This window comes from Emydura macquarii, unplaced genomic scaffold (genome assembly GCF_026122565.2).
Source record: "Emydura macquarii macquarii isolate MOO-44397 ecotype Brisbane River unplaced genomic scaffold, CSIRO-AGI_Emac_v2 contig_2636, whole genome shotgun sequence".
Classification (NCBI taxonomy): Eukaryota; Metazoa; Chordata; order Testudines; family Chelidae; genus Emydura; species Emydura macquarii.
The window spans coordinates 2,243,877-2,267,741 of record NW_027132773.1 but is presented as its reverse complement, the minus strand read 5'-3'; the positions used below and the strand labels follow the sequence as shown (position 1 = coordinate 2,267,741).

The 23,865-nt window shown below is 42.1% G+C and overlaps 1 protein-coding gene across 4 annotated transcripts in view; it reads right to left on the bottom strand.

Moving 5' to 3' along the window:
* Window positions 1-6,575: 6,575 nt before the first annotated feature.
* The window catches only part of PTPRB (protein tyrosine phosphatase receptor type B), a 78,771-nt gene continuing 61,481 nt past the window's right edge, over window positions 6,576-23,865 (bottom strand). The window contains exons 22-33 of one of the 4 annotated variants that reach the window (XM_067564029.1): window positions 22,653-22,752; window positions 20,041-20,124; window positions 19,909-19,926; window positions 19,697-19,778; window positions 19,140-19,230; window positions 16,494-16,570; window positions 14,924-15,058; window positions 13,072-13,194; window positions 12,725-12,888; window positions 11,684-11,819; window positions 8,176-8,335; window positions 6,576-7,298 (exon numbers count right to left, since the gene is read on the bottom strand). In XM_067564029.1, the coding sequence (XP_067420130.1) occupies window positions 7,276-7,298; window positions 8,176-8,335; window positions 11,684-11,819; window positions 12,725-12,888; window positions 13,072-13,194; window positions 14,924-15,058; window positions 16,494-16,570; window positions 19,140-19,230; window positions 19,697-19,778; window positions 19,909-19,926; window positions 20,041-20,124; window positions 22,653-22,752 (1,193 nt within the window). In that variant the 3' untranslated portion in view covers window positions 6,576-7,275. Of the gene's footprint in view, window positions 7,299-8,175; window positions 8,336-11,683; window positions 11,820-12,724; window positions 12,889-13,071; window positions 13,195-14,923; window positions 15,059-16,493; window positions 16,571-19,139; window positions 19,231-19,696; window positions 19,779-19,908; window positions 19,927-20,040; window positions 20,125-22,652; window positions 22,753-23,865 lie in introns of those variants that run through there. The other 3 variants (XM_067564030.1, XR_010922834.1, XR_010922835.1) reach the window with 3 other exon arrangements.

Below are 23,865 nucleotides of genomic sequence, written 5' to 3'. Positions count from 1 at the left end.
TGGAGGATGGAAGGAAGGGGCTCATGAATTTACTGTCTCACCTTAATATCTGTACTGTAGCTTCTCCCACTTCAGCAACTGAGGACAAATAATATGGACCTTTCCTTTGCTTTCCAGACTAGAACGTGGCTCAGTGGCCGCTTGCTTTAAGAACCAATTTCCCTCTTTGTCATGACATCTGCTGTGCCTTGGATGTCGGCATTGACTTCAAGCTTGGACCCTGGCCAGTAACGTTGGGATACCACCTTTTCTGTGCTGTCAGTACTAGATTTGCAACAGTACTCTGTGAAATGTATGATTGATTATTCAATTATGAATATCAAGTTGGAGGCTAAAGGGCTATTAATTTTCTCTAGCAGACAACCACCACACACGTAGCCTTTAATAAGCTGCTAATTCCAGGGCCATATACCACCAGATTGTAGTGTGTGCCTGCAATAAAACTTTAAAATACAACATTACTTTGTATAGCATCTTGCATACCATCTGTTTTCCAAACACTTTCCTCAGTTGCATAATTTAATTGTACAGTTAAGTAATAGAGAAGGAGAAAAAATGAGTAGGTGTAGGTAAGGGAAATATGGTTGTTTGCTGTGTACTTATGTGGATATAAACCTGTGAGCCAAGTTCCTCCCTGGGATGTGCATGCCAGTGGATTTGAACTGGTGATCTAGGGGTGTAATAGGCTATCACTCATTTTTAATCCTCTGAGCCATCGAGTCCCCTCCAAAAATAGTTTCTAAAATGCAATTTAAAATATCTTGGGTCAGATTCCCAAAGTACGGCTTGGTGAATTTGGGGGTTGAGGGGCCTGGGTGGCTTCACATCCCCCTTTGGCTTCCCCAGTCCTTTCCCCAATGTTTTTAGCCTCTCAGGTGTGTGTTCCGTCTTGCCGTTCACAAGACGTCTGCGTATTCATTCTTTCCATAACCTAGTGTCACTTGTATGCAATACCTTGTAATTCTTCACCTGCTTCACAATCACCATTTTGATTAGCAAATACATGCAAATTAGTGTGAGATCATTGCTCTTTTATTCTACTTGTATTTTTAAAATCTGCTAGTCTCATTCTTTGCAGAGGGGGACAGTTTCCCCGCCCCCCTCTTCTTCCTCCAGTTGCCCTCATGTATTTATTATATCATTGTATGTTCTATCCCTTTCCCCCACTCTATGTCTGTGTTGCCTATTTAGATTGTAAGCTCTTCAGGGCAGGGACCGTCTCTCACTAGCTGTTTGTACATTAGCTAGCATAATGGGCCCCAGTCTCTTTTGGAGCCTGGAAGCATTACCATGCTACAAATAAAAAATAAGTACATGCACATTAGTTCTATTCAGTAGGGGACTTCTATTGAAAAAACCTGAATTCAAGTCCCTGCTCCACCTCAGACAGCGTTAGGATTTGAACCCGGTCTCGTATATCATTGCTGAGCGTTCTAACCATGGGGCCATGGGGGATGGGGGAGATGTCATTCATTCTCTCAACTGGAACTGCAGGTTTTTTCCCCATGAGTTAAATTAGGTATAAGTACTTTAAATGAGGGCATTCTATAAAGGCTTCATTAGTTACACATTTAGAATAGCTTCACTATGATGCCTGCTGACATACTGGCATTACCCCGAAGAAGAGCAAGAAAGTTTGGGATACCAGCTAACACAGAAGACAATGATCAGGCAAACAAAATGAATAACCCAGACAGAGGATGCATAGCATAGCAAAGGGATGAAAAATTGACCATCTACAAAGCAGCCAGGTCTGAAGCCTGGGATAGAAAGTGCTCTGCCCTACCTCTATAAAACCTAATCTGGTCTTGCTTGGTGGCTTGCATTGGTTTTCTGTTTGTTTTTTGTAATGTTTTAATTGTAGTTTTCATGCCCTCTGAAACCTACATTTTTGGTCTACATTTTTAAAGTACAGAAACAAAATAATAGTGTCTCGCTGTTTCTTTATCCAACTTGTATCTAGGTTAATATTGATTCCTTTTTTTGCTACATTAGTGCCTTTTCCCAAGCAATGGAACGTATTGCCTTTTACAGGTGCCTAAGTGCTACTGTTTTGGCTCTGTGTGGGGTTCAGAATAGTGTGACGTTATAGCACGCGTAGAAGTTCTAGCTGACCCTTAGTCCTCACTACACATCACTGATGGCTACCTCTAACATGGACCTGGGGTTGCAACTCCCATCTCACGTAGTGAGGCTCGTACTACCATTCACTGTTAAAAATAGACGTTTCGCTGCAGTAGCACAGTCAGCAGAGGCCAATGACTGCGTACCCACGGGATCTAGGTGGATTTGTATGTGGGGCAGTTGGCCCATGAAGCCGCTGCCCATGTGATTGTGGCGTCACTGCTATTTTCAATAAACTAGCTCAGTGAGCGCGAATACAAGTCTGCCTACAGAAGCAGGGAATCGCACACCCAGATCCGAATGTAGACGTAGTTTTAGAGGCATGGGTGAATATCAAAGGGTAGGTTAATGTTGCTATTCCCTTCAAATAAACAGAAGTACCTGTTCTTCAGCGCCACTTGCTAATACAGGACAATACAGGCTTGACTTAATGACTAATATTAGGCCTGCAAGCAGAATAAGGTCTTTAAAGGAGAAAAAGCTATTCGTTAAATAGCATGGTTCAAATTCTGGTTCAAATAAACTGATGTTGCTCCACTGCAGGCAATGGCATGATGCCCATTTACATCAGCTGAGGATCTGTCCTAATTGGTACTGGTGCCGGGTGACCTAGCTATGAAAGAGCAGGAGCTCAAGTTCCTGCGGTACACAAGCTGAAAAAACGAACATTGGCTAAGAGAGAGCGTTTTGTTTAACTAAAGGACAAGAGAAAAGTATTTGGGAGGAAAAATCAACAACTTATTAGCATATGGTGTCTGCACTTCTGCAGCTAGCACACTGTCGAGCAGAAAAAATTTAAGGCAATGGGCAATGAATTTACTATTCTCTGCAGACTATCTTATTTAAAAAAAGCAAACTCACTTATGACCTTTTCCCTGAACAGCAGGACAACACAAATCCATAATGCAGAAGCAGTCGAATGGAAGACGAGGACATGATTTTAAATGAACAACTGTTTTATTCATGAATGATATGTAAAATACACTCAAATATATTTGCTTTGTATACTGGAGTTAAAAATATAAAAATATACATAACAAATACATAAATAAACAATAGTAGCATAGTAGTGTGTTCACCCAGTGCGTTAGCAACACATGAATAATTATATAGCATATGAAAAGTGGAATATTTTCTGCAGATATTTTTTTGAAACTTTACTCAGTCACGGAAGTCATGGCTATCCATATACCAAAAAAAAAAAAAAAAAAAGTTTAGCAATGTGAAATAGTGTGCCATTTGAGAACATGATACAATCAGCTACTTGATTTGTCTTACTATATGGCTTTAGCTTTCAAACAAAAAAAAGCCAACCTGCAAATTATTCACCCAGCATTACTGATGCTGTATACCAAAGTTCCACATTAGTCATAGGGCTTTTCTGCTACAGTTTGTCACGAAGCCCAATCTTATCTAATTCATTGATCTGCTCAATCACAAGTAATAAGCTGCTTTACTGTGGGCATCGGGCTGCCACAAGAGTTTCACTACACCAGCTAGAAAGGGGATGGTCATAGGTCAACATCATGCCCCAGGGAGCCTGCTAGTGCAACCTCATCTTTAATTCAGAGAGGAACCCTCCAGGGACTACGGGGCCCAGCATGCTGAACTCAGAAATCTGAGGCTGGGCAGAGGGCTATCAATAAAATGGCTGTCATCTTATGTTTCAACCTATTCACACAATTGACTGTCACTGAAGCATTGAAAGAAATACAAATAATGGTAAGTAATTAAGAGCCAAGCTAGTTATGAATAGTGCAGTGCATACAAGGCCATGCAGGCCACACCTCAGTATTACAGCTGAGGAGCTACAATCTATGGCTCTTGGACAATGTTCTCAGCCCCTCCTCCCCGCATTTTCTCAGATGATAGCGGTGCAGGACATTACCTCCCAGTGTAGGCGTAGTGTTAACGTTGCATTGGCCTTGTTCTCACTTTGCTGTTCCAACCTTTGCATTCCAAGGCACAGCCTCAACTCCATGACCTACTATGTAATCTGGACACAAAGATGCTTTTAGGTCTTTAGGGGTATTCCACTTGAAGGGCAACACCGTATGTGTCATGGCAGAAAGACTACTTTTTTTTTGGCAGGCTGTTTACGTGGCTCAAACGTGCTCGCTAATAACTATAGCAGCAGAGAAAGTTTATAAAGTTGCACTTTCATGACATCTTCACAGTGTGTGTCTATTTTTATCAGTGACCTATTTATAACAACCCCCCCCCCCCCCCCCTTCTAAATCTCTAGCTAAGTTATGTGAACGTTTTGGCTAAAGTAGGTAGGAGGCCTTGCACTGGTATTGCACAGACTATAATACTTAATCACACCTTTTATTAAATACTTTTCAACTAAAAAAAAGTATTAACTGGGGGGGGCAGGGGGGCCAGCCCTGCAAATGCTGATGTAGGTGAGTGACAGTGCTCATATAAATAGTCCCATTGACTTTAATTGGCCTGCGCCCATGAGGGAAGGAGTGTGTTTACAAGTGTGCAAATCCTAGCTCATGGATTAACACCATTGCGTATTGCTTTTCACATTTACTAGTGGGAAACTTCAAGAAGGGGGCTTACACATGTCATTTTAAAACATACAGTATATAAAAAGCTTCACCTGAGGATTATTTGCCTTAACAGCTATCTTGCTTAAGTACAGCAGCTCCTTATAGTCCATCCTTTTTGCTTGAACAGCGCCCTATCAGTCTTGTATTCTACTTCAGGGTCTAGTAAATAAAATGAATTATACTAATCTGTATCTTGCATCAAAATATTACAGAAATTCTGACATTTAGTTGTTCTCAGTATAATTATACTGGCTACCTATGAATACATTTACATTCGCTAGAATACAGAGCCAGTCATACTGTGTGCGTATACAATTGCACATCTCATCGAGGAATAAATGTAAAGCGGTTCAAGAGCACTATATGAGACAGGCTAGGGCTGCACATCATTTTATTAAATAATGGGGAGGAAAAAGTTCATGAACTACGGCCACCGTTAGCATAAAAAAAAAGCTGAACGTAGACATTGGCTAGGACATCATGTTTTGGCTGATGCTTTGTGCACGTTAAAGCCCCTGAGGAAGGAACTGAAAAACAACTTTTAAACTAAAAAAGAGGACTATGATTTGTAGTCTTGACCTATACATATAGCCAATTTACAGTCACTGACTCGTGTCCTCTGACCATATATTATTGAACAGGTTTCATTGCCGCAGTAGAAAACATGACACCGTAATGGGGAATAATTTATAGAGTACATTTGATATTGCTGCAAAGTGCAATTGTATTGTTGGTAACTAACCTCATACTTCAGTCACCGCTGCAAAAAGCAGATGAGGATTGACTCCAGCACACACAAAGAAGGCTGGGGTGACTTTATGGATAAACTTTACATACCAGGTCAGCCATTGCCGCTGCTAAACTGTATTAGTTCAGGGTGCGTGTGTCTGCATGTGTGTTAAATACATAAAACTGTCATGTTTGTTTGTCTTTGCCTTGCCAGGCCAGAGTTCAGCCAGTGAGAGGCATAAAGGGGTCAGAGGGTCCGAGAGCCCTCACCCATAGCTTTTGCTCTCTCTGTGCAGAAGTGGAGCCAGCTGACTCCACGACCTTGTTCCCGTCCTCAGATCCCATGAAGGACGCTCTGAGGGGCTTGGGCGTCACATGTGGGGCAAGGGACCCATAGAAAAGGGAATCAACAGCATTGTCACAAAATTGTCCAAACAGTTACAGCAGCCTAAAGTTTTTGAGCAGCTGTGACGCCTTATATAAAGGGAGGCTTCTGGAGCAGCTGCAGGAAGCGTGTCTGGTATGGAGTAGGGGGACTCCAGGACTAATGTAGAGGAACAGGAGCTGTAGGGATGGTCGTGTCTATCTAGGGGAATTTGGGTGATCTGCAGTGTTTGTGAGTAGACATCTCTGCTTGTTCTATGTTGGCCAAAGCCACCCACCCCCCATTCAGTGGAAAAAATTGAGGAAATGCTACAAAGGCAGCCTTAGAGTTTTCCTCCTCCATTGCCACTTTTCATGGGTGTTTCTGCAGCAGGGAGAGACAAACCCAGCATGCAATAGTGAACAAAAAAAGAGGCCTTTGGCCTTCTGTCTTCCTGGAACCTGGGGCAAGGTTCCTTAATACATGATTTTATTTTAATTCTGTGGGCTGGGCACTGTTTTCTTCCCACCCCTGGAGCTGTCCTGCAGCTCTGGCTGGGAGAGTATAGACTGCATAGCCTGGAGTGGGCTATATATGCATACAGCAGTCACAGACAGTAAATAAACTATACATGCCTTCACCCTGACTGACATGCAGACACTTACTTCCCTGAGGAAAGCATGTGTAGTTTATTTACTGCCTTTGACTGCTCTACGCATTCATTTAAGAATACATAATCACGTCGGTCAATGTCTGATCTTTATCACAACACTGTAAAGAAATCAAAATCTGACCTCCTATTAGAGTAAAAGAAGCTTTATATTAACCTTCAAGGCAACATATGTTAATATTTTCCCACTAACAGTCAGATTACACTGAAACAGTAGCTCATAGTGAAGTGGATGCTGTTTTATTTGGATGTTAATGAGTTTTCGGTAAATGGTACATTGCAGTGCCCTGGCATTGTGGATTTCATCCATTCTGATCAGCTGACAAGCAATCAGTTTAAAGTTTAGATTAGTACTATATTTCTAGTTAGGACTACCATATTTTACCTAACATGGATCTTAGTTCATCTCATGAACACTGAGCCAGCTAAAAAGGCTGGCTATCCTTAATGGATTTTCCTTGTCTATTAAGTGCCTATACATAACCTATCTCAAACTCTTCAGTTCTTTTTGACACACAGTTTAAAATAGTTTACGCAGAAAAGTTTGTAAAAACTTTAGTATGGAAAAATAGTATTATCTGAAGCTTAATATTAACATTATAGAAAAAATACATATTTACATAACAATTATATACAATAATATCTATTACACTTAAATTATATATCTGTAAAAAAATTATCAGCCAAATAAATTATACACAGCATCAATAGAAATGTCTGGCACCTCTCTAGTGCATGAAACACGCATGCACTCACACACAAACACACACACACTCACACGCACCCGCACTTAACAGATCTCATCACAAAAGCAGATGTCTGTTACGTTCTTAGTGCCTCGAATAAACAGCATCTGAAAGCAAGGAAAACTGAGATTAGAAAAATTCCGTGTCTGTTTTATTTTCATCTTTAACAGACGAATATGGTGCTTGGAGAAGTGATGGAGCACCTGCACTGTCTAGAGATCGGTCTGACAAGAGGTAGGCAATGAGCAAGTTCCCACTCACAGCTCTGCCACCACACGTCAGTCATGAGTTGTACCACTCCTGTTATTTCAGTCGTTGGCCTCACATATGGAGGTGGGAGTCAGACCACCAAATTCTTTTCCAGTTGGGAAAGGAGACAGGCTTTGAAGACAAGTCATCAACAATGGAAAGCAAGCACCACTTATTACTGTTAAAAATGACTTTTGTTGCAACATTTTCCCTCTCCCAACAAGCGTATAACATAATGTGGACCAGACAAATGTGAGGTAAAAATATGCAAGGGAAACCAGGAAGAGACAATTGGTGAAGTGAAAGTGGAAGCAAATGTTTCTGAGAGTTTTAATGAGGGGGGAGAGGTTTAGCAGATGTTCCCAGCATAGGGGACAAATGAATAGCGTGTGAGATAGCAAGAATGTGAAAGAGAGACAAAGGGTGTAGTAAGGTGATGATACTGGGAGGTGTATAAGGTGTGAGTGTGTGGTGTCAGGAGGAGATAAAAGCAGAGATGTAGGTGAGGAGAACAAGCTGGGATTTAATGGAGAGGAGAATGGCCAGAGTAACAAGGGAGGAAGACAACTACGGCAGCATTTTGTATAGTGGAAGGGGGAAGAGGTGAGAAGAGAAAAAGTCTGACAGGAGGTTATAATAACCCACGCAAAAGATGATGCAATTTGCCCCGGCTTTGACATTGTGAATACATAATTACATCTGAAATGCTTTACAATTCAGTAACTTGGTCCCTACCTCTGTGATACTCTGGATTCACATTTTCATATATTGGAAACAAGGGATTTTCTTGTTCACTGCGTAGCTTTCTTGCTCTTAACACGTCTCTCACACACTGATGTAAATAGACATATTGACACTGGAAACGAGGGAGAGAAGTGTCAGAAATGAGTGAAATCTGCAAAGGAGTAAGAGATCTTACACTCAGATGCCATTTAATGGTAAAATATGAAGTGTTTTGAAACATCTTTGTTCCAAGGGAGATAAAAAACCATGTTGTTATGGGAATGTGATCTTTTTCACAAGATTTTTATTTGAGCGGCCTTGGAAAATTCTCCAATAAAACATTCTTTCCATTGGAAAACAGTATTTTGTCAAAGTTGAAACGTCCCATGGGGCCATATCAATATCAACAAAATTTCTTTTGGAAAAGAAATTAAAAATAAAAATGTTTAAAAAATGTCAGAGTGTTCTGTTTCAACATGTTTGGAATGGAATGTTTCAGTTTTTCATCTCAACATTACTTTTTGTTTTGAAATATCTTTTATTTTATACTATTAAAATCATGAAAAAATTAAAATGAAATGTTTCAATTGATCTGAAAAACTTGACTATTTTTCAAAATTTTTGTTTCATGGGAAATTTCAAGATTATTTACTTTCATTCTGAATCAAAACTAAACAAATTTTAAAATAGCAGAAATTCCTGTGAAATGGAAATTCCAGGTCCTGCACAGCTCAAATTTTCATAGCAGCTTTCCAGTTTTCTGTTGCTATCCCTGCAAAACATTAAGCCCCATAACATAATGAAGTATTCCCTAGTCAAGTACGTTTTTCTACCTTACTGATAACAAGAGTAGGATGTGTTAAGGGCTACGTCCATGCTGGCCAGGGAAGTGCAGTTAGACGCTGTTTATTCTGGACAACGAAGGCCTGTGGAGCCGTTTTCTAACAAATTATATTTAAATATGGATTTTTCTTCCCAGAAAGAGTCAATGTTCTTTTCCTTGCCAATGCTGACAGGGCTTAAATGTGCTATAAACTGGTTTATTAGACTATGATATTGACTGGGACCGCCCTGGTTTTCCAGTATGGTTATCCTCTGTTTATTCAGGCCAAATGAACTGTGTTGTTCCCTTTCTAAGGACAGTGTTTGAATAGCTTACTAGAAAGGGGCTAAAATGCTGTTCTTGCTGTGTGTTGACGAGACCTAAATGATATGCTTTGTTATTCACCCAAGTTGCTTTTACTTATGCACAAACTGCTAATTCTCCACGCCTTGCCATTCTCTCAGGGCAATGTCCACAGGAACACCAGCAATACGTGACAAACCTACTATAGTACCTATAGAATAGGCTACTTTAGCGAACACCTCCTCATAATAATGCTCTGCCTTTTAATTTTACTTTGGCTTAGATTTATCATTTTTCCAGTGAAAACAAACAATTTCTCTTCCTTTCCATAACAAGTTTAATTGTTGCTCTGCTCTTTTTTCTCCACTGTCCTCTCTCTGGGAAAATTAAGAAACCGGCTGTCATGCATGTAAGGCTGCTTTCTCCATGGAACAGAATTCTGCACCCCACCCACCTGTGCAATGGAAATTTGGCCAGGGCACAGCATCGTCATTTAGCAGATACTGCTAAGGGCTCATGCTGGGAGAGAAAAGGGGCAGTGACTCATTGGCAGCTAGGCAGCTGTTCTGTTGAGACTGCTGCTGATCCTTCTCACCAATACTATTTCATTGTTTCCTTGTGTTCCCCTGCCCAGCTCTACCTGTTGTCTGTCTGCTAGAGTTTACAATCTAAGGCAGGGACTGTCTTTTCATCATTCTGTGTCCATACGAAGCATAGCACAACAGGACCCTGCTCCATGCCTGGGGCTCTGAGGTGCCACTTTAATACAACTAACAGTGTGGCTACTTCCATCTGCCCACCCTCCCCATTCTAAGTGTTTCCAAATTAACAGGTGAAAATAAAAACTTCTTTTTTACATAAATACAGAAGTGGATTTCGGAAGTTCTTCTAATTAAACCATGAGTCATGAATTCGGTTCATGCCCGATACCTCAGGTTTAGCAGAGCCTAGAACTCCAGCACCTCCCCAAAATAGTTTGCCAAACACATCCTTTGTAGTAGTTACCTCCACCCCAGAATTGTGGGGTACCTTCAATACAGGGAGAAGCACCAACAAGAGAAAATCATTTTTAAAAGGTGTGTTAGAACTTATTTCTGTGCTGGATACACTCCCTAGACGGGGAAGGGAAGGGCTCAGCATATTCATCTGGACTCAAAATCCAGTTTTCATTTTTGCTATGATTTTACCTCTGGGCTGGTGCTTGTGGGTTCTCACTGTCTGCTGTATTGAGGCTGTCTACTCCAGGGGCTCACGTCAGACTTGAGCCAGAACTACAAGGGTTCAGGATAAGATGGTGGTGGATTGTTTCCAAAGCATAGTGTCTGAGTTCTCCATATGACTGTCAGATATTTTAACTGGGTATGGCATCTGACTGGGACTTTATGTCAGGCTAACACTGAGGATCCACAACCCAGTCTGGGAAATTCTGACTTTGTCGTGACTAGAGTGCTTCTGTGATTAAGATAGTATTAAGATAGTAGTATCCTTATGCCCATGTGTGGCTTTTGCAGACATCAACAAACTTAGCCTCCAAATTGCAACAAATAGCTACACTGGTATCAGGCTGCAGGCCCAGCAAACCCACTCCGATTCCTCTATTTACACGTTCCACAGAGACAAAGTACAAGCTGCCTCCATTACTCTCTGTTATTAAATTAGTCCCTAAGTGTTTAGCCACCATTCTCTTAAAGTGATTTTCCTGCACTTTTAAAAGCATAAAAAGACTTGCTTATCCTGTGCTAAGAGAATAAATGCAGTCCCTTCTGCATAGTGTGTTAGGAAATGATTGATCTTCCTTCCCAATAGTACAAGGAAAGATGATCACATGAGCACAGTAAGTACAAGGACGCCACACAGCTGCAAGGTCAGAGTGCTACAGTTTCAAAATAATAAACAGATGAATAATTATCTCCATCCTCCACTGTTTTCTCCCTTTATGTCTGCCTATCTATTCATCTTAGTGCCCATCCCCAATGTTCTTAAGTGTTTATATTCCTCTCCGCACTAATATTTATGTAACTCTAACTCCCGTGCAATATGCTGTTAAAGGTCTACTGCATTACATTCCTAGGGATGACTGCAGTTCGGTGGTGGGTGAAGTGGTCCCTAGAAGTCTGTTGAAGTTATTTCTATCATGCATATAAAACTTGATATGCAAGGCCTGATTCAGCTCCATGGAAGGCAATGGAAAAAATCCCATTTGCTTCAGCAGGAATTAGATCAGATTCCAAGTGATACAGAACCTCTAAACTATCTTACAGTGGAGCCACAAGGCCTAATTTATGAACATTTGCGAAATGCTTTGAGATCCTCGGATGAAACACTCTATGTTCAAACTATTATGATTACATTAATGATGAAGATGTGCCGTTATGTGCCATATCCAAAACTTACCTCTGTCTGAACCATGTGAACCCTGTGAAGCCTTAGATCATGCACGGCTCCGTAAATATCCACTGAGTCCTTAGAATCTAGCTGCTGAAGGATTCGATCCAGTGCAATGAATGTGCCTGTCCTACCAACACCAGCACTGAAAAGAGATAGAAAATACAAACCCACTGGGTCAAAAAGCTCTCGCCATCTTTACGTTTCACACAGGCAAGGTCCGGATTTGCATTGCTATAGATTCATCATGGTATTTGGGTTAACTGCACTATTCAAGTGGTAGCTCTAGGATTTCAGATGGAAATAGTTTACAGCAGAGGTAGATTTTTCATTTGGAGTCATGGAAGAGCTCGTTGTGATAGCTCCCATTCCTATGGATCATATCATAGGCTGATAGTTCCATATATCCCGATCTGTTTGTAAGGAGCTTTTAAAGCTCTTTTCTTTCTAGAGATGAACCTGCAGGTTCAGACTATGACCCTGGATATGGACCCAAATTTTGTAGTTGACCCACAACGCTTTAAATTTTGGGGGGAGGTTCTTTGGCCTGTGTTACGCAGGAGGTCAGACTAGATGGCCATGACTGTCCCTTCTGGCCTTAAACATCTAAGAAGATCAGGACCTACATCTGCAGCTCAGATTCATCCCTAATTATGCCTCCCTTTTTCTTATTACACCTTTTAAATTGAGACTTTGGGCCAGATCCAGCAGTGCAAAGGAGACAAAAATCTCCCACAAGCAGGCAGCTGAGGATCCCCCTGGAATAGCAGGTGTGCGAGGGACAGTTCTCCAGTCGCCCTACCTGGAGGCGGGACCTCTTGAGAACCGTTACTCACTGCCACTAGTTGGGTACCCAGCATCACCCAGGATGAGGGCATGTGTGTCAAACGCTGCTCCGGAGCACCTCGCCCATCATTTGTCTAGTAAAGCCTGTGGCTGTTCCATAGAAATTTAAACAAAAGTTACCTCCTGACAGACACCAACTTTAGAGATCTTTTAAATATTTTGTATAAAACTCCTGAACCAATCACATCCTGCTTTCATTTATACCTGCAGTGTACAATGGTTGGTCCAGTGTCTGGAGTCCTGTTGATGTAATCCCTTACAGTTCTTACAAACTGGATCAGGGACTGAGTGGTCTCGGGAACTCCATGGTCTGGCCATACTGTGTAATGAAAGTGACGAATGAGCCTCTTTGAGTCAAGCTGCTCTTCCTGTCAGATCACAGAAATGTGGGATAATCAGAACAATGAAGAGTTCTAACACACCACGTCTTTGTGGTGAACATCACGTTCTCTTACAGCTGCCACTAGGGATTAGGTCCCTGGAGAGGGTGAGGTTTAACCATTCTAAGTTATCCTAAGAAGTTTTTTAAAAAATAAAATAAATGAACGTACACTACAAATTTTAAACTCCCTTATTGTCCATTCCGGGAGTACTGACTCAGACAGCATCTCAACTATCAGGTCTCCATAATACAAGGAATCCTGGTCAAGGGGCCAGTAATGATCACACTTCACCTGTATGGACAAAGAAAAGAGTGTTTCAATAACAACAACAGCTGGAGCCAACCTCTCATATTTAAACTACTTCTTCTCTGCTGAATTTTTGCAGAGGGTTCCTAATGGTCTCCCTCTTTCAGAAAGGCAAGAAGCATCAGTAGATGGACAATTAGGGCAGCTAAAATAATCCATATGCACATGTAGTCTGTAAAGGACTTAAGCACATGCTTACCTAAGAATGCAAGTGGTCCAACTGAGTAGTGAGGCATTGCTTAAGTACTTTGCTATGCCAAGGCGTCAACAGCAAAAAGGGCTCCTACATATAGTTATGATTGCTTGCCCTCTTTAGACTATGTTTAAAGCAGAGGTTGATCTGGGCTGATTTTGTGAACCAGTACTTTTTCTGGAGGCTAACAACTTGTATGCTAAAATCTGAACTTTAATTTTAAAAAAATTAAATCTCTAGCTCTTTTAGTTGCTAAAGATAACCTCATACATGTGATCAGAGTATGAACCAATTCAGTGATGTCTGTCTGAGTCCGAAGACAGCCTGAAACAACAGCTCTCAGAGAGGCATGCATTGTCTTATTCATGTCAAGGGTATATTCATTCTAAAGCCTAATGTTTGCAATTTAAATGTCAACATTATTACCTATTTTACTGCTGATCAAAGCACATGAAAAGAGGAGGGATGATCATATTAAGATCAGCTGTGAGTAAACTTTTATATTGACAACTCAAGAAGATGGAACTTGGACTACTATTTCCCATGCCTCCCCCAAGTTCAATGTCTGGTTTAAAGAGTGATTAGGAATGCAAGGAGGTTGCTCTGGCTTTTCACTTACATAACTAGAAGTTTCAAAAAATACAAATGCAATGAACTTGGATGTAGCCATTACCTGTGTGTGTCTACAGGGGGGGTCTCAGGCAAGGAAAGAATACTTACACTTTCCACAGGTTAGTCACCTGCCTCTGCACCATACATAGATAATGTTTTTATGGTGGCTCATATTCTGATTATAGCACCGTAAGTTTTATGAGGTGGACAACAAAATAAGTCAATGTAAGGCCCAGATAAGTTTATTAATTTTAATATACAAGTCTTATAAAATAGACCAGGAAGTTACATGAAGCACATGTAATGCATGGAGCTTTTCTCGTGATCTTTGTTGATTTCCACCTTTGTCTTCCCATATCCTTACCCTTTGTACAGTGTCATCCCTTGCAATATTTTGTCTACCCGCTTGTGTTGAGAAGCCCTTACGCAAGTAGTCACACTGACGCCACTCACTCTGTTTACAGTTGCAGATTCAGCCCCTTATAGATTGCAAAGTCTTTGGGTAATTGCTACATTTGCCCCTTAAGTGCCAGGCATGCATCCCTTGGTTCAGTGGAATCTAAGCTCTCCCACTGACATGCTAAGTGACCGTAGATCTGTCACTTCACCTCTTTGTGCCTCTGTTTCTCCACCTACCCTTTTTCTGTCTTGTCTATTTAGACTGTAAGGGCCAGATATTTAAAGGCATGCAGGCACCTGACTCCTGCAATCAAAGGGGTTTAGGTGCCTAAATATCTTCAAAAGCCTGGTTCTAAGCTCCTAGAGGCAGGCATCGTCTTTTACTATGTGTCAGTGCCTAGCATAATGAGTCCTTGATCTCAGCCAGTGTCTGTGGGTGTTCGTGTCATACAAATAATAAATACAAAATTTAAAAATAGTAATGAATACGCAAGAAAACTCTCTACTCACTCGGCCCTTTTCGACACACTGGGTTACCATGACAATATTGTGAACGTTCTGTTCCCAGGCCATCTTCCAGAAATCATCTTTGGTGCCAGGCAAAGGGCCCTGAGTCGCAATGTATTCCCTGCGAAAATTATTGCCCTGCGAATCCAGGAAACTCCAGTTAGTCTCTATAATGCTGGAGAAACAGACCTTATACCAACTGCAAACAAACCACCACTGTTGTGGCATCACCACCTTCGCTGCACCTACAGATTGAAAGCTGAAGGACTCCCTAAACTCTGGAAGCAGAAGGCTGGTGGGAGCAGGGAGGAGGAAGAGAATGTGCCAGTGTATTTAAATATTGCTGGAAGGTATTTATTAGCCCCCTTTGCATTAGTCAGAGATTTTTCATCTCTCTATTGTGTTCAGGACTGCCCTAGGCATTTTGAACCATCAGGTTTTCATTTCGCTTGGCTGTTTTCCATTAATTAACTGAGATCTGCGTTGAAATCTGGATTGTTAGGGCTCTGCTATTATCAATCATCATTCCTTGGCAAAGGACACAATTGTAATCTCAGCCAATTTCACCATAATACAAAGTGCAAACACTTGCCGGATGAAACACAAGTCCATACGTAAGACTTGCGCAGTGATAGCTGTGCTTATTGCAGACGTTGTAGGAAAAAATGTCCTTGGCCAATTGAAAAAAATGTCCTTGGCCAATTATAACTGCAATCTTATAGGACTATAGCAATCCAGGGAAGTGGTCTTAAGAACGAACTGAATCAGTCACAGTCAACTGTATGGCAATCAGACATGGCTTTTCAGCACACGCACAAAACCAGTTCTCCGACTTTTAGTTAAAATCAGAGAACATATGGAAAGGGTGCCCTAGGAACCTTCGTGTGGCAAAGCACCCCCCTCAGTCTTGCTGGACAATGACTGTCACCTCTGGCGGGAGGGCCTGGGGTAAATCTGCCCCACCCTGGACGAGGCCTTTGCTTTTCTCCTCAGCACCTCTGTTAGCATGCTTGGGGCGGGCCTTGGTTTGGACCTGTGGAATATCCCTCCACCCCACAGGGTGGTGGATGAGCCGGTCAGTCTATACCTCCCAGACCCCAGGGAAGTACCTTTCTCTGGCCCCTTCGGTGGGGCTGTAGATGTGATGGTGTCACCTTGTGGGTATCAGCCCTTCCCCCCAAAGCTGGTGCCTGGGTTTTTCCTTTGCTGCTCCCTGTCTGGGAAGAAGCACTATCTCCTAATTTGGGGAAGTCTCTCTCCCTACTGCCACAAACCTGGTGGTGGTGGTGGCCCCTTTCCCCTCCCGCCCCTTCTCTAGCAGAAGCAGGGTTTTAGTAGCCCTGGAGTAGCCTTTAATTGGGCCCAGGTGCCTCTAATTGACCTGCAGTAAGCTTGCCCCTGCCTGCAGGGAAAAGAGCGTTTAACATTCTAGGGCTCACATACCTGCCCTGAGATACCCTTTGGTAGCCATTCGGCCTGACTTTACCCCACTAGCTATATATTAAGTTTTATATGAAAATGAAATTTCCATTGGAGAGAAAAAGAGTGCAAATAACACCATTGAGACACTTACTGGTATGTAGCTTGCGTTAATATAATCTGAGCAAGGGTCATCATCTACATTGGAAAGCTTCACTCTCGACGTATCATCTGGGAAGAAATGTATTGGAAGAGGTTTATAACTAGGTCTTGATTGTTAGGCTCTTTCATGTACATGGAAATGGGGCCCTGTAAAAATACCAAATGCACTTTCATGGACAGAACCTCAACGCTTGTTCGCAAATGATAACCATCCACATTTGTACAACAGCTTTCTCCAGGGGGGGTTCCAAAGCACATTGAGCTAGATTGTGCGCAAGGGGCTAGAACCACAAAGGGCCATGAGCACTTAACTGCCTCTTTAGGCCATCGCAGTCCAAAATGTAGGTACCGCTGACGTGCTCAAAACTACTGTTCAGCTGCCTACCCCTGTAAGTGTCCTGGTTTCTGATGGTGGGCATGTGCAAAGCCACTGAAGACCTGATACCGCCCCACAGCTAGCGAACGGCTCAGAACTGTTGCTCGAGCTGAAGCTCCAAAGCAGAATTCTCAAACTAGGTGTTCCCCCACCTATCTATCTCACCATAGATTTTTGAGCACACCTGCAGGACCAGGCACCACACAAGAGAGAGTGTGTGTGTCTCCCTCCCAGCCTAGTGACTCGGATATTCACCTGGGATGCGGGATATCCAAGTTTAAGTCTCTTCTCCAATTATTTATACCAAGGGAAAAGCTCCAGCTGGGGAGACTGAGAGAGAGATCCATCCCACAATACCCTGGGGGCGAGGGACTCACCTTGGGCATGGAATTTGTGGGTTCAAGTCCTGGTTTCAAATCAGGGAGAGTGGACATTTGAAAACAGGTCTCCCGCATTCCAAGTGAGTGCTATAACCTCAGGGCTATTGGCTGCAACAGGGTGGGCCTCTCTTGTCTTTCAGGAGAATGGTCTGGGTTTCATCTGCTAGGGCCTGGGCTTACGTGCCTAGCGTCAGGAGAGGGTTCATAGCGGAGAATCCTGAGTGGAGGGAGGTGCCTCCCTCTGGCATGTCAAGTAAGCAGAGGCCCAGATCAGTGGGAGTTAGGTACCAAAGTGCCTTTGTGAATCTGGGCCCTATGTCCTGTCTTCTTCGTTTTGCATTTCACTGATGGTTTCAGAGGATCCCTGTCTGAGGTGCCCAACTCTCCTTGTGTATTGAGGGAGCGCCTATATATTTAACTCAGGACAGAGGATTCTTCTAGATGACAGGGCACCTGGAGGTTAGGCACTGCAATGCCTACGTACCTTTATGGATTTAGCCCAGAGAGACTCCAGCCCCCCCATTTTTCCACAGCTGAGCACAATTCCATTGCAGAACACAAGCCTCTTCCCTGCCAGTGCTCTTGGGGATGCTAGCTACTTGAAAGCAGTAGGGGGTTAGGTTGTTTCCCTCTTTGCCCCCGATGGCAGAGCCTGCTGTGCATGGAAGATAGCGCACACTCTTCCCCTTGACAGAATAGCCGTGTCCCCACCTCCCTGGGAGAATGCTGGATGACTGGGCATGACAATGTTCCTCCTGAGTCCCTGGCTGCAGTGCTGCCTGTCCAGGGCAGACTGAGACATAAAGTACCATAGCACCATACACACGTTGGGTACTTCTACACTGCAGTTGGGTGGGTACTTCCCAGCCCGGGCAGACAGACAAGTGCAACTCGGCTGGCGCTAGCATGCTAAAAATACTGCAGTGTAGTCAAGGGTAGCTACAATACCAACCCAGACCCATTGGGCGTGTACTTGGATGGGTAGACTCAGCCATTGCCCGGGCTACCCCAATCTACACTGCTATTTTTAGTGCATCAACTTGACCAGGGTTAGCATATGTCAGTCTATCTGAGCTGGGAAGCACTCTCCCAGCTGCAGTTAGACATACCTCCAGAGGGATCCCTTCACCCACTACTGAAATGCAGCCACCTCTGGATAAAACATGGCAACTAACAGCACATGGCAATACTACATGGCATGTTAGGACTGGAAATCAACCTGACTGCTACCATAGCCCATTGAAGGGGGCTGAGCAAATTACCTCTAATAGGCATTCCCTAGGATGTCAGGGCTATTCCCATTCTCATGCGCCACATGTTCTAAGGATCTTCGTCTTACAAGAAAGAGGACTCCTTCAGTATTATCACCTCGTGCCATGCTGGGGGCACTGTGCTACTGCAGGTTCATTATTAACTCTGAAGGAAGAGACTGTCACCTATCGATGTCAATAAGCCATTTGTGGCCGCTAGAAAATGTTGCATTGATGATATCTGAATGACCCGGGAGAAAGTAGCCCTGCTGCTTTCTGGTGCTGATCACACAAAACACACATGCAAAGGTTTCTGTTATTATTCCTACTACACCTTGTATCACCCCTGACAGAACAGCTGAAAGACTGTAACAGCTGAAACCTTTTATAAACAGAATGAACGCTAGTCATTACACCTCTGGCGTGAAGTGAAATGTCATAAAATTTCTGTTTTAATGGCACTTGCAGCCATATACCGTCAGCATCGAAGCACCAAGACTTGAATTGGCATATGCTATTTTATCTCCGCTAAGGAAAGGGATAAGCTACATGCCCATGTTATTCTTCCTGGTGAAAAGAAGTGAAAAATAGCTGGTGTGATGTAATATTACATACCGAAACATAAAACTTACAGGGCAATATATTATTGTATCGATTTTTCCCTCTGTTCTCTGGCAAAAGTGCTATGTCACATGATTGGTTTCGCCCCACATCTTTTAAGTCCTGTAAAATGCCAAAATGAATGTGAGATGAAAATACTCAAAGGAAGCTAAAACACGGAACATATAGCACATCAGCACTCCACGGTCAAGGAAAGGGAATGGTTTTTATTAGACTGAAGTTATAGAAAATGGGGGCATTGGCTTGAGCCAGGCACAGTGGCACTATTCAAGATTTGTCACACCGCTCCACTCACACATCTCAAGCCCGACCTTCAGGACATCCTGCTGGTCCAGTGCTGGGCCCCTGTTGAGCAGATGCTGCCCAACGGGATCAATCTGTGCCAAATTAAGTTGTGGTTTTGGCAGCAGGACAAACAGGGACTCAGGTGAGACTGTCAAACTCATTTTCACTTGTGTGAAGGAGACTAGTGAATGCATGTCTCTGGGGCTGAAGGGTTAGTGAGCCAGAGTTAGCATCCAACCAGTTCGTTCAATAAAGAAATGGTTTGACAGGAGTGGATTCATACCTCATACTCCTTGGACAGAAGGTAGTTGGAGTCTGCTTGGAGTTTGGTGAAGTGCACTTCAAACTGATTTACTTTTATTGGACTAAAACATTCGAGAGAAGAAAAAAAGACAAAAACAAAAACACTCAGTTAACACGGGAGGGAACAAGGACATGAATTCATTTAATTCATTACCAAGGAGATGTTTTAAATGAAGAAATATTTGCTTTTACCTGGAAGTTCTCCGGCTCCTAGAAATAATTTCAAAAGAAAAAGAAACAGCTTGTTAGTGAGTGATTGGAGAGACTTTCATCTATGATGCCATATTAAAGCCGTTTTCTTTTAGAAACAAACTTTGAGTTTACCCTTTCTGCCCCAAGTTCAGATGGACGGACAACGGTCTGTCCCTGCGAATGCTCAGCCTTGCTGTCGGTCGTTCATGCCCGTTACTGCAATAGAAAAGAAGCTATTCTTACTTTGATTTTAGTGCTATGGTCAGACGCCGATGTGAGTTGGGCAATAAAAGTATCTTGTAGCAGGAAATAAAGAAAAGGAATAAAAAGCGATGGATGTTTCATTTGCTACTCTAACATGGATCTTTGCAGTTGCACAATTTTCCTGCGTCTTAGTTTGCCGCAGTAGGATAATAGTTTTTATATTATATACAGAAAAAACTGAGCACAACATTAATGGGATGCTTTACCATACGGCACAAGACCAAACTATCATTAAAGTGGGTACTAGAGCTGGTCAGGAATATTTTAACCAACATGCCGATTTGTGAAAGCTGAAACTTCTCATGGAAATGTATGAGTTTTGTCGGAAAGGTTTCTTAGGTCCAGGATGGAACTGTCAGTGAGAGAGAGACGCGCTCACTCCAGAATAACCAACAGCTTGGAGGCCAGGGTGCTCATCTGATATGCAGAAGACACAGTTCATGTCTCTGGTCTGAATCTCTCTCACTGTTTTTTTCCCCTCCGCCTTGAAAAATTTAGAAAGGTTGTGGTTTTGTTCCAACACGGAGTGAAAACAAATTTCAAATCCTCAAAATTGCTGGTGACCAGGGATTCTTGATTTCCAGCCAGTCCTAGTGGGTATCCTATGGCAGGATAAGACCTAACCAACATCCCTGTGAGGTAGGTATTATCACTAGCTCCATATGTAGATGGGGAAACAGGTTATTGGTGGGCTTTTCAGAAGTGCAGAGTGCCTGAAGCTCTCACTGGTTTCAACTGTTGTGAGTGCTCATGCAGCACCTCTGAAAATCAGGCCACTTTGGGACTTGTGAAGCAGGAGTCAGTGGCAGGACCATGACTAGATTTTGGGAGTTTTTCAAATTCACTCAGTGTTCATTCCACTATTCCTGGCCACTTTATACCATTGTGCCAACATTGTTCTTTAGCTTAAATAGCTCTTCTCTCTTCCTGGTGTTTACTGGCCAGGAACAAATTCAGGCTGGAAATCAGAAGAAGGTTTCTAACCATCAGAGGAGTGAGATTCTGGAACAGCCTCCCCATAGGAGTTGTGGGGGCAAACAACCAAACTAGCTTTAAGATGGAGCTTGATAAATTTATGAATGGGATTATGTGATGGGGCTGCCTGCAATAGCTAGGGTCTGGACTCAATGACTCAGGACATCCCTTCCAGTCCTACATTCCTATGTTCCACTAACCCACACACAGTTTCTCTGTCTCTGATCACCATTTGTTCCCTCAGAAACCTCTCTTGTAAATGAAACAAACGTTTATCTACTGTATATGACAGAAAAATATACCAACGTTCACTGACTCACTGAACAGAACTCATAACAAGAAATCACAATACAGTTGAGGTTTTCCGACATTCAAGAAGTAGGCAACCAAGATGTGCAACACAGAAAACATGCACTTCATATGATTTACAGTCAAACTACTTAAAGCAAAAATAAATTAGAGAATAAGGGACATATTTTCAAATGCAGGTGCCTAAGTAGCAGCCAGGAGAAAATGTGTACACCTACTGTGAATGCAAAACCTGCATTTTACTCATGCATAATGGTAGCTGTGTATGCATACAAATATGTAGAAGTGCACTAGCCTGTATGCACATATAAATGCAGGTTTTATGCACAAGTGTTTTCATGGTCAGCATCTAGACATCTGCATTGAATTTGGACTTATGTGTCTAAAAGAAACTGCTAACGAATAATTCCATACAGACTAAGAACTAGAACTGGTTAGAAAAGAATTTCCAATATTTCAAAGAAAAATTCCATTCCAATGCCAAGTGAAAGGTTGCATTTTAAAAATTTCCTATAGAATAGAAATTCCAAAAAATTTTGACTCAGAAATATCAAAACATTTCATTTCAATACCATTAAATATTTTGTTTCAATAAGGTACAACTTTTATTTCTATAATGTTAAAATATTATAGTTAATATTTATATACATTTAAATTAAAATAATATATATAGTTGATATAAAATTAATATAATAGAATAAAAGTCAGTGCAAAATGAAATGGAACAATAAAATCAAAACTAAACCTTTTGACATTATTGAAAGAAAATGTTTCAATATTTCCAAAACAAGAGGGTCAGAATGAATTGTTTCAAAGTTTTCTCATAAAAAATTTCATTGAAATCAACAAGTTCTCATGAAAGGTTTCAATTTCAATGAAACCACATTTTCCGACAGAAAACTGTTCCAGTGAAAATTTGTTGACCAGCTCCACTAGAACCAAAGGTCACATTGTACCCTTGATCATGCACCTCCTATTAATATCAGTGGAAATTCTGTTTCTTAATCAAGGACAATATAGGGCTCCTTGTTCAATATTCAAATTCTACAAATGATGGAGGTTTTTGCTTTTCTCAGTACAATTTAACATTTTCATCCAGTTTTACAACACCTCCTTCTCTGTGTCTCAGATGGAAAATCATGCCTAATTTAATCTGACCTTTTGCAACAAAAATAAAAAAGGGGGCTTCTACTTACTTAACTTTTTGCCTGTAGACAAATAAAGCAGTGACAGCCACCAGCATCACAATGAGAAACAAACCAGCACTCACGCCTTCTACAACTCCAAACATGGGCTCTAAGATAGATAGACACACACACATACACAGAGCAAAGAAATTAGATATATACAATGAAAATGTTATCAGCTAAAGATACTGAAATAAATGCAAATGAACTTCAACTGCATGTATGTTTGGAGGACTGGGCTTTGATATTATTTCCTTAGTTTTTCCAGACCTTGTAGCATACATCAGGGGGAGCAAGAAACAGGTAGAAGAAAAAGAAGTTCTCTCCTTCCATAGACTCAGGGAGTAAAAGAAACAGACAGATTTTCCAGGAGTTCAGGTCTCCTCCTCAAGCTACAGTAGTTCACTGGAGTTTTCAGAATGAGTCTAGGGTAATCCACTGCTTCAGTCCCATTTCGAGACCATTTACACTGGGTGACAAAACCATTTCATTTGCACATCCAGAAAGTAACTGTTGCCTGGATTCAAGGGGGTTTTGAGGCTTAATCAGTGTTTGGAAAATGTATTGAGATCCTTATATGCAAAGTGCTGTGTTATTATTTATTGTTTGTATTGTAGCAGTAACTAGAGACCCTCAGTGAGGGACCCCAGCTCCATTGGGCATTGTGTTATACAGTGACAATCCCTAACCTTCAGGCTCACTGCCTACAGGCTATATCTGAGAGGGGGGACAATAGGGAGCTGGTTATGGCTCCCTGATCCTGTGCTGCCTGGCCATGGCATAAGTCAGAGTCGCTGAGGAGCAGCTCTAATTTATACCACTTACATAAAGTCCCTAGGTGACCTTACACCGTGACGGATCAACATAGATCTGCCGGTCTCCTCTGACATCTCCCCTACACCATGGACACACGGGATAGCCGGTGCAGGAGGTGGTTATGCCATCTCTACACCAGAGGAGAGCTCCCCTGCACAAAGGGAAATTTCCACTGGCCATTTCTGTCCACTTTGAGCAGCTTGAGTGGGAGAAAGCAGAGCGGAGAATCTAGTCCTACGTATTATTTCTATCCCAAAGGGTGCTGCACAGTCCTTGCTCTCCCTCTCTCTTGCTCCCTTTTAAAGTGAATGCCTATAATTGGTAGGAAGTTTTGTATTTCTGAAGGAAATCATGGATGTAAGGGGAAGCATCACAGCTACTGTTTTAACCCTCAGTGCTAAATACC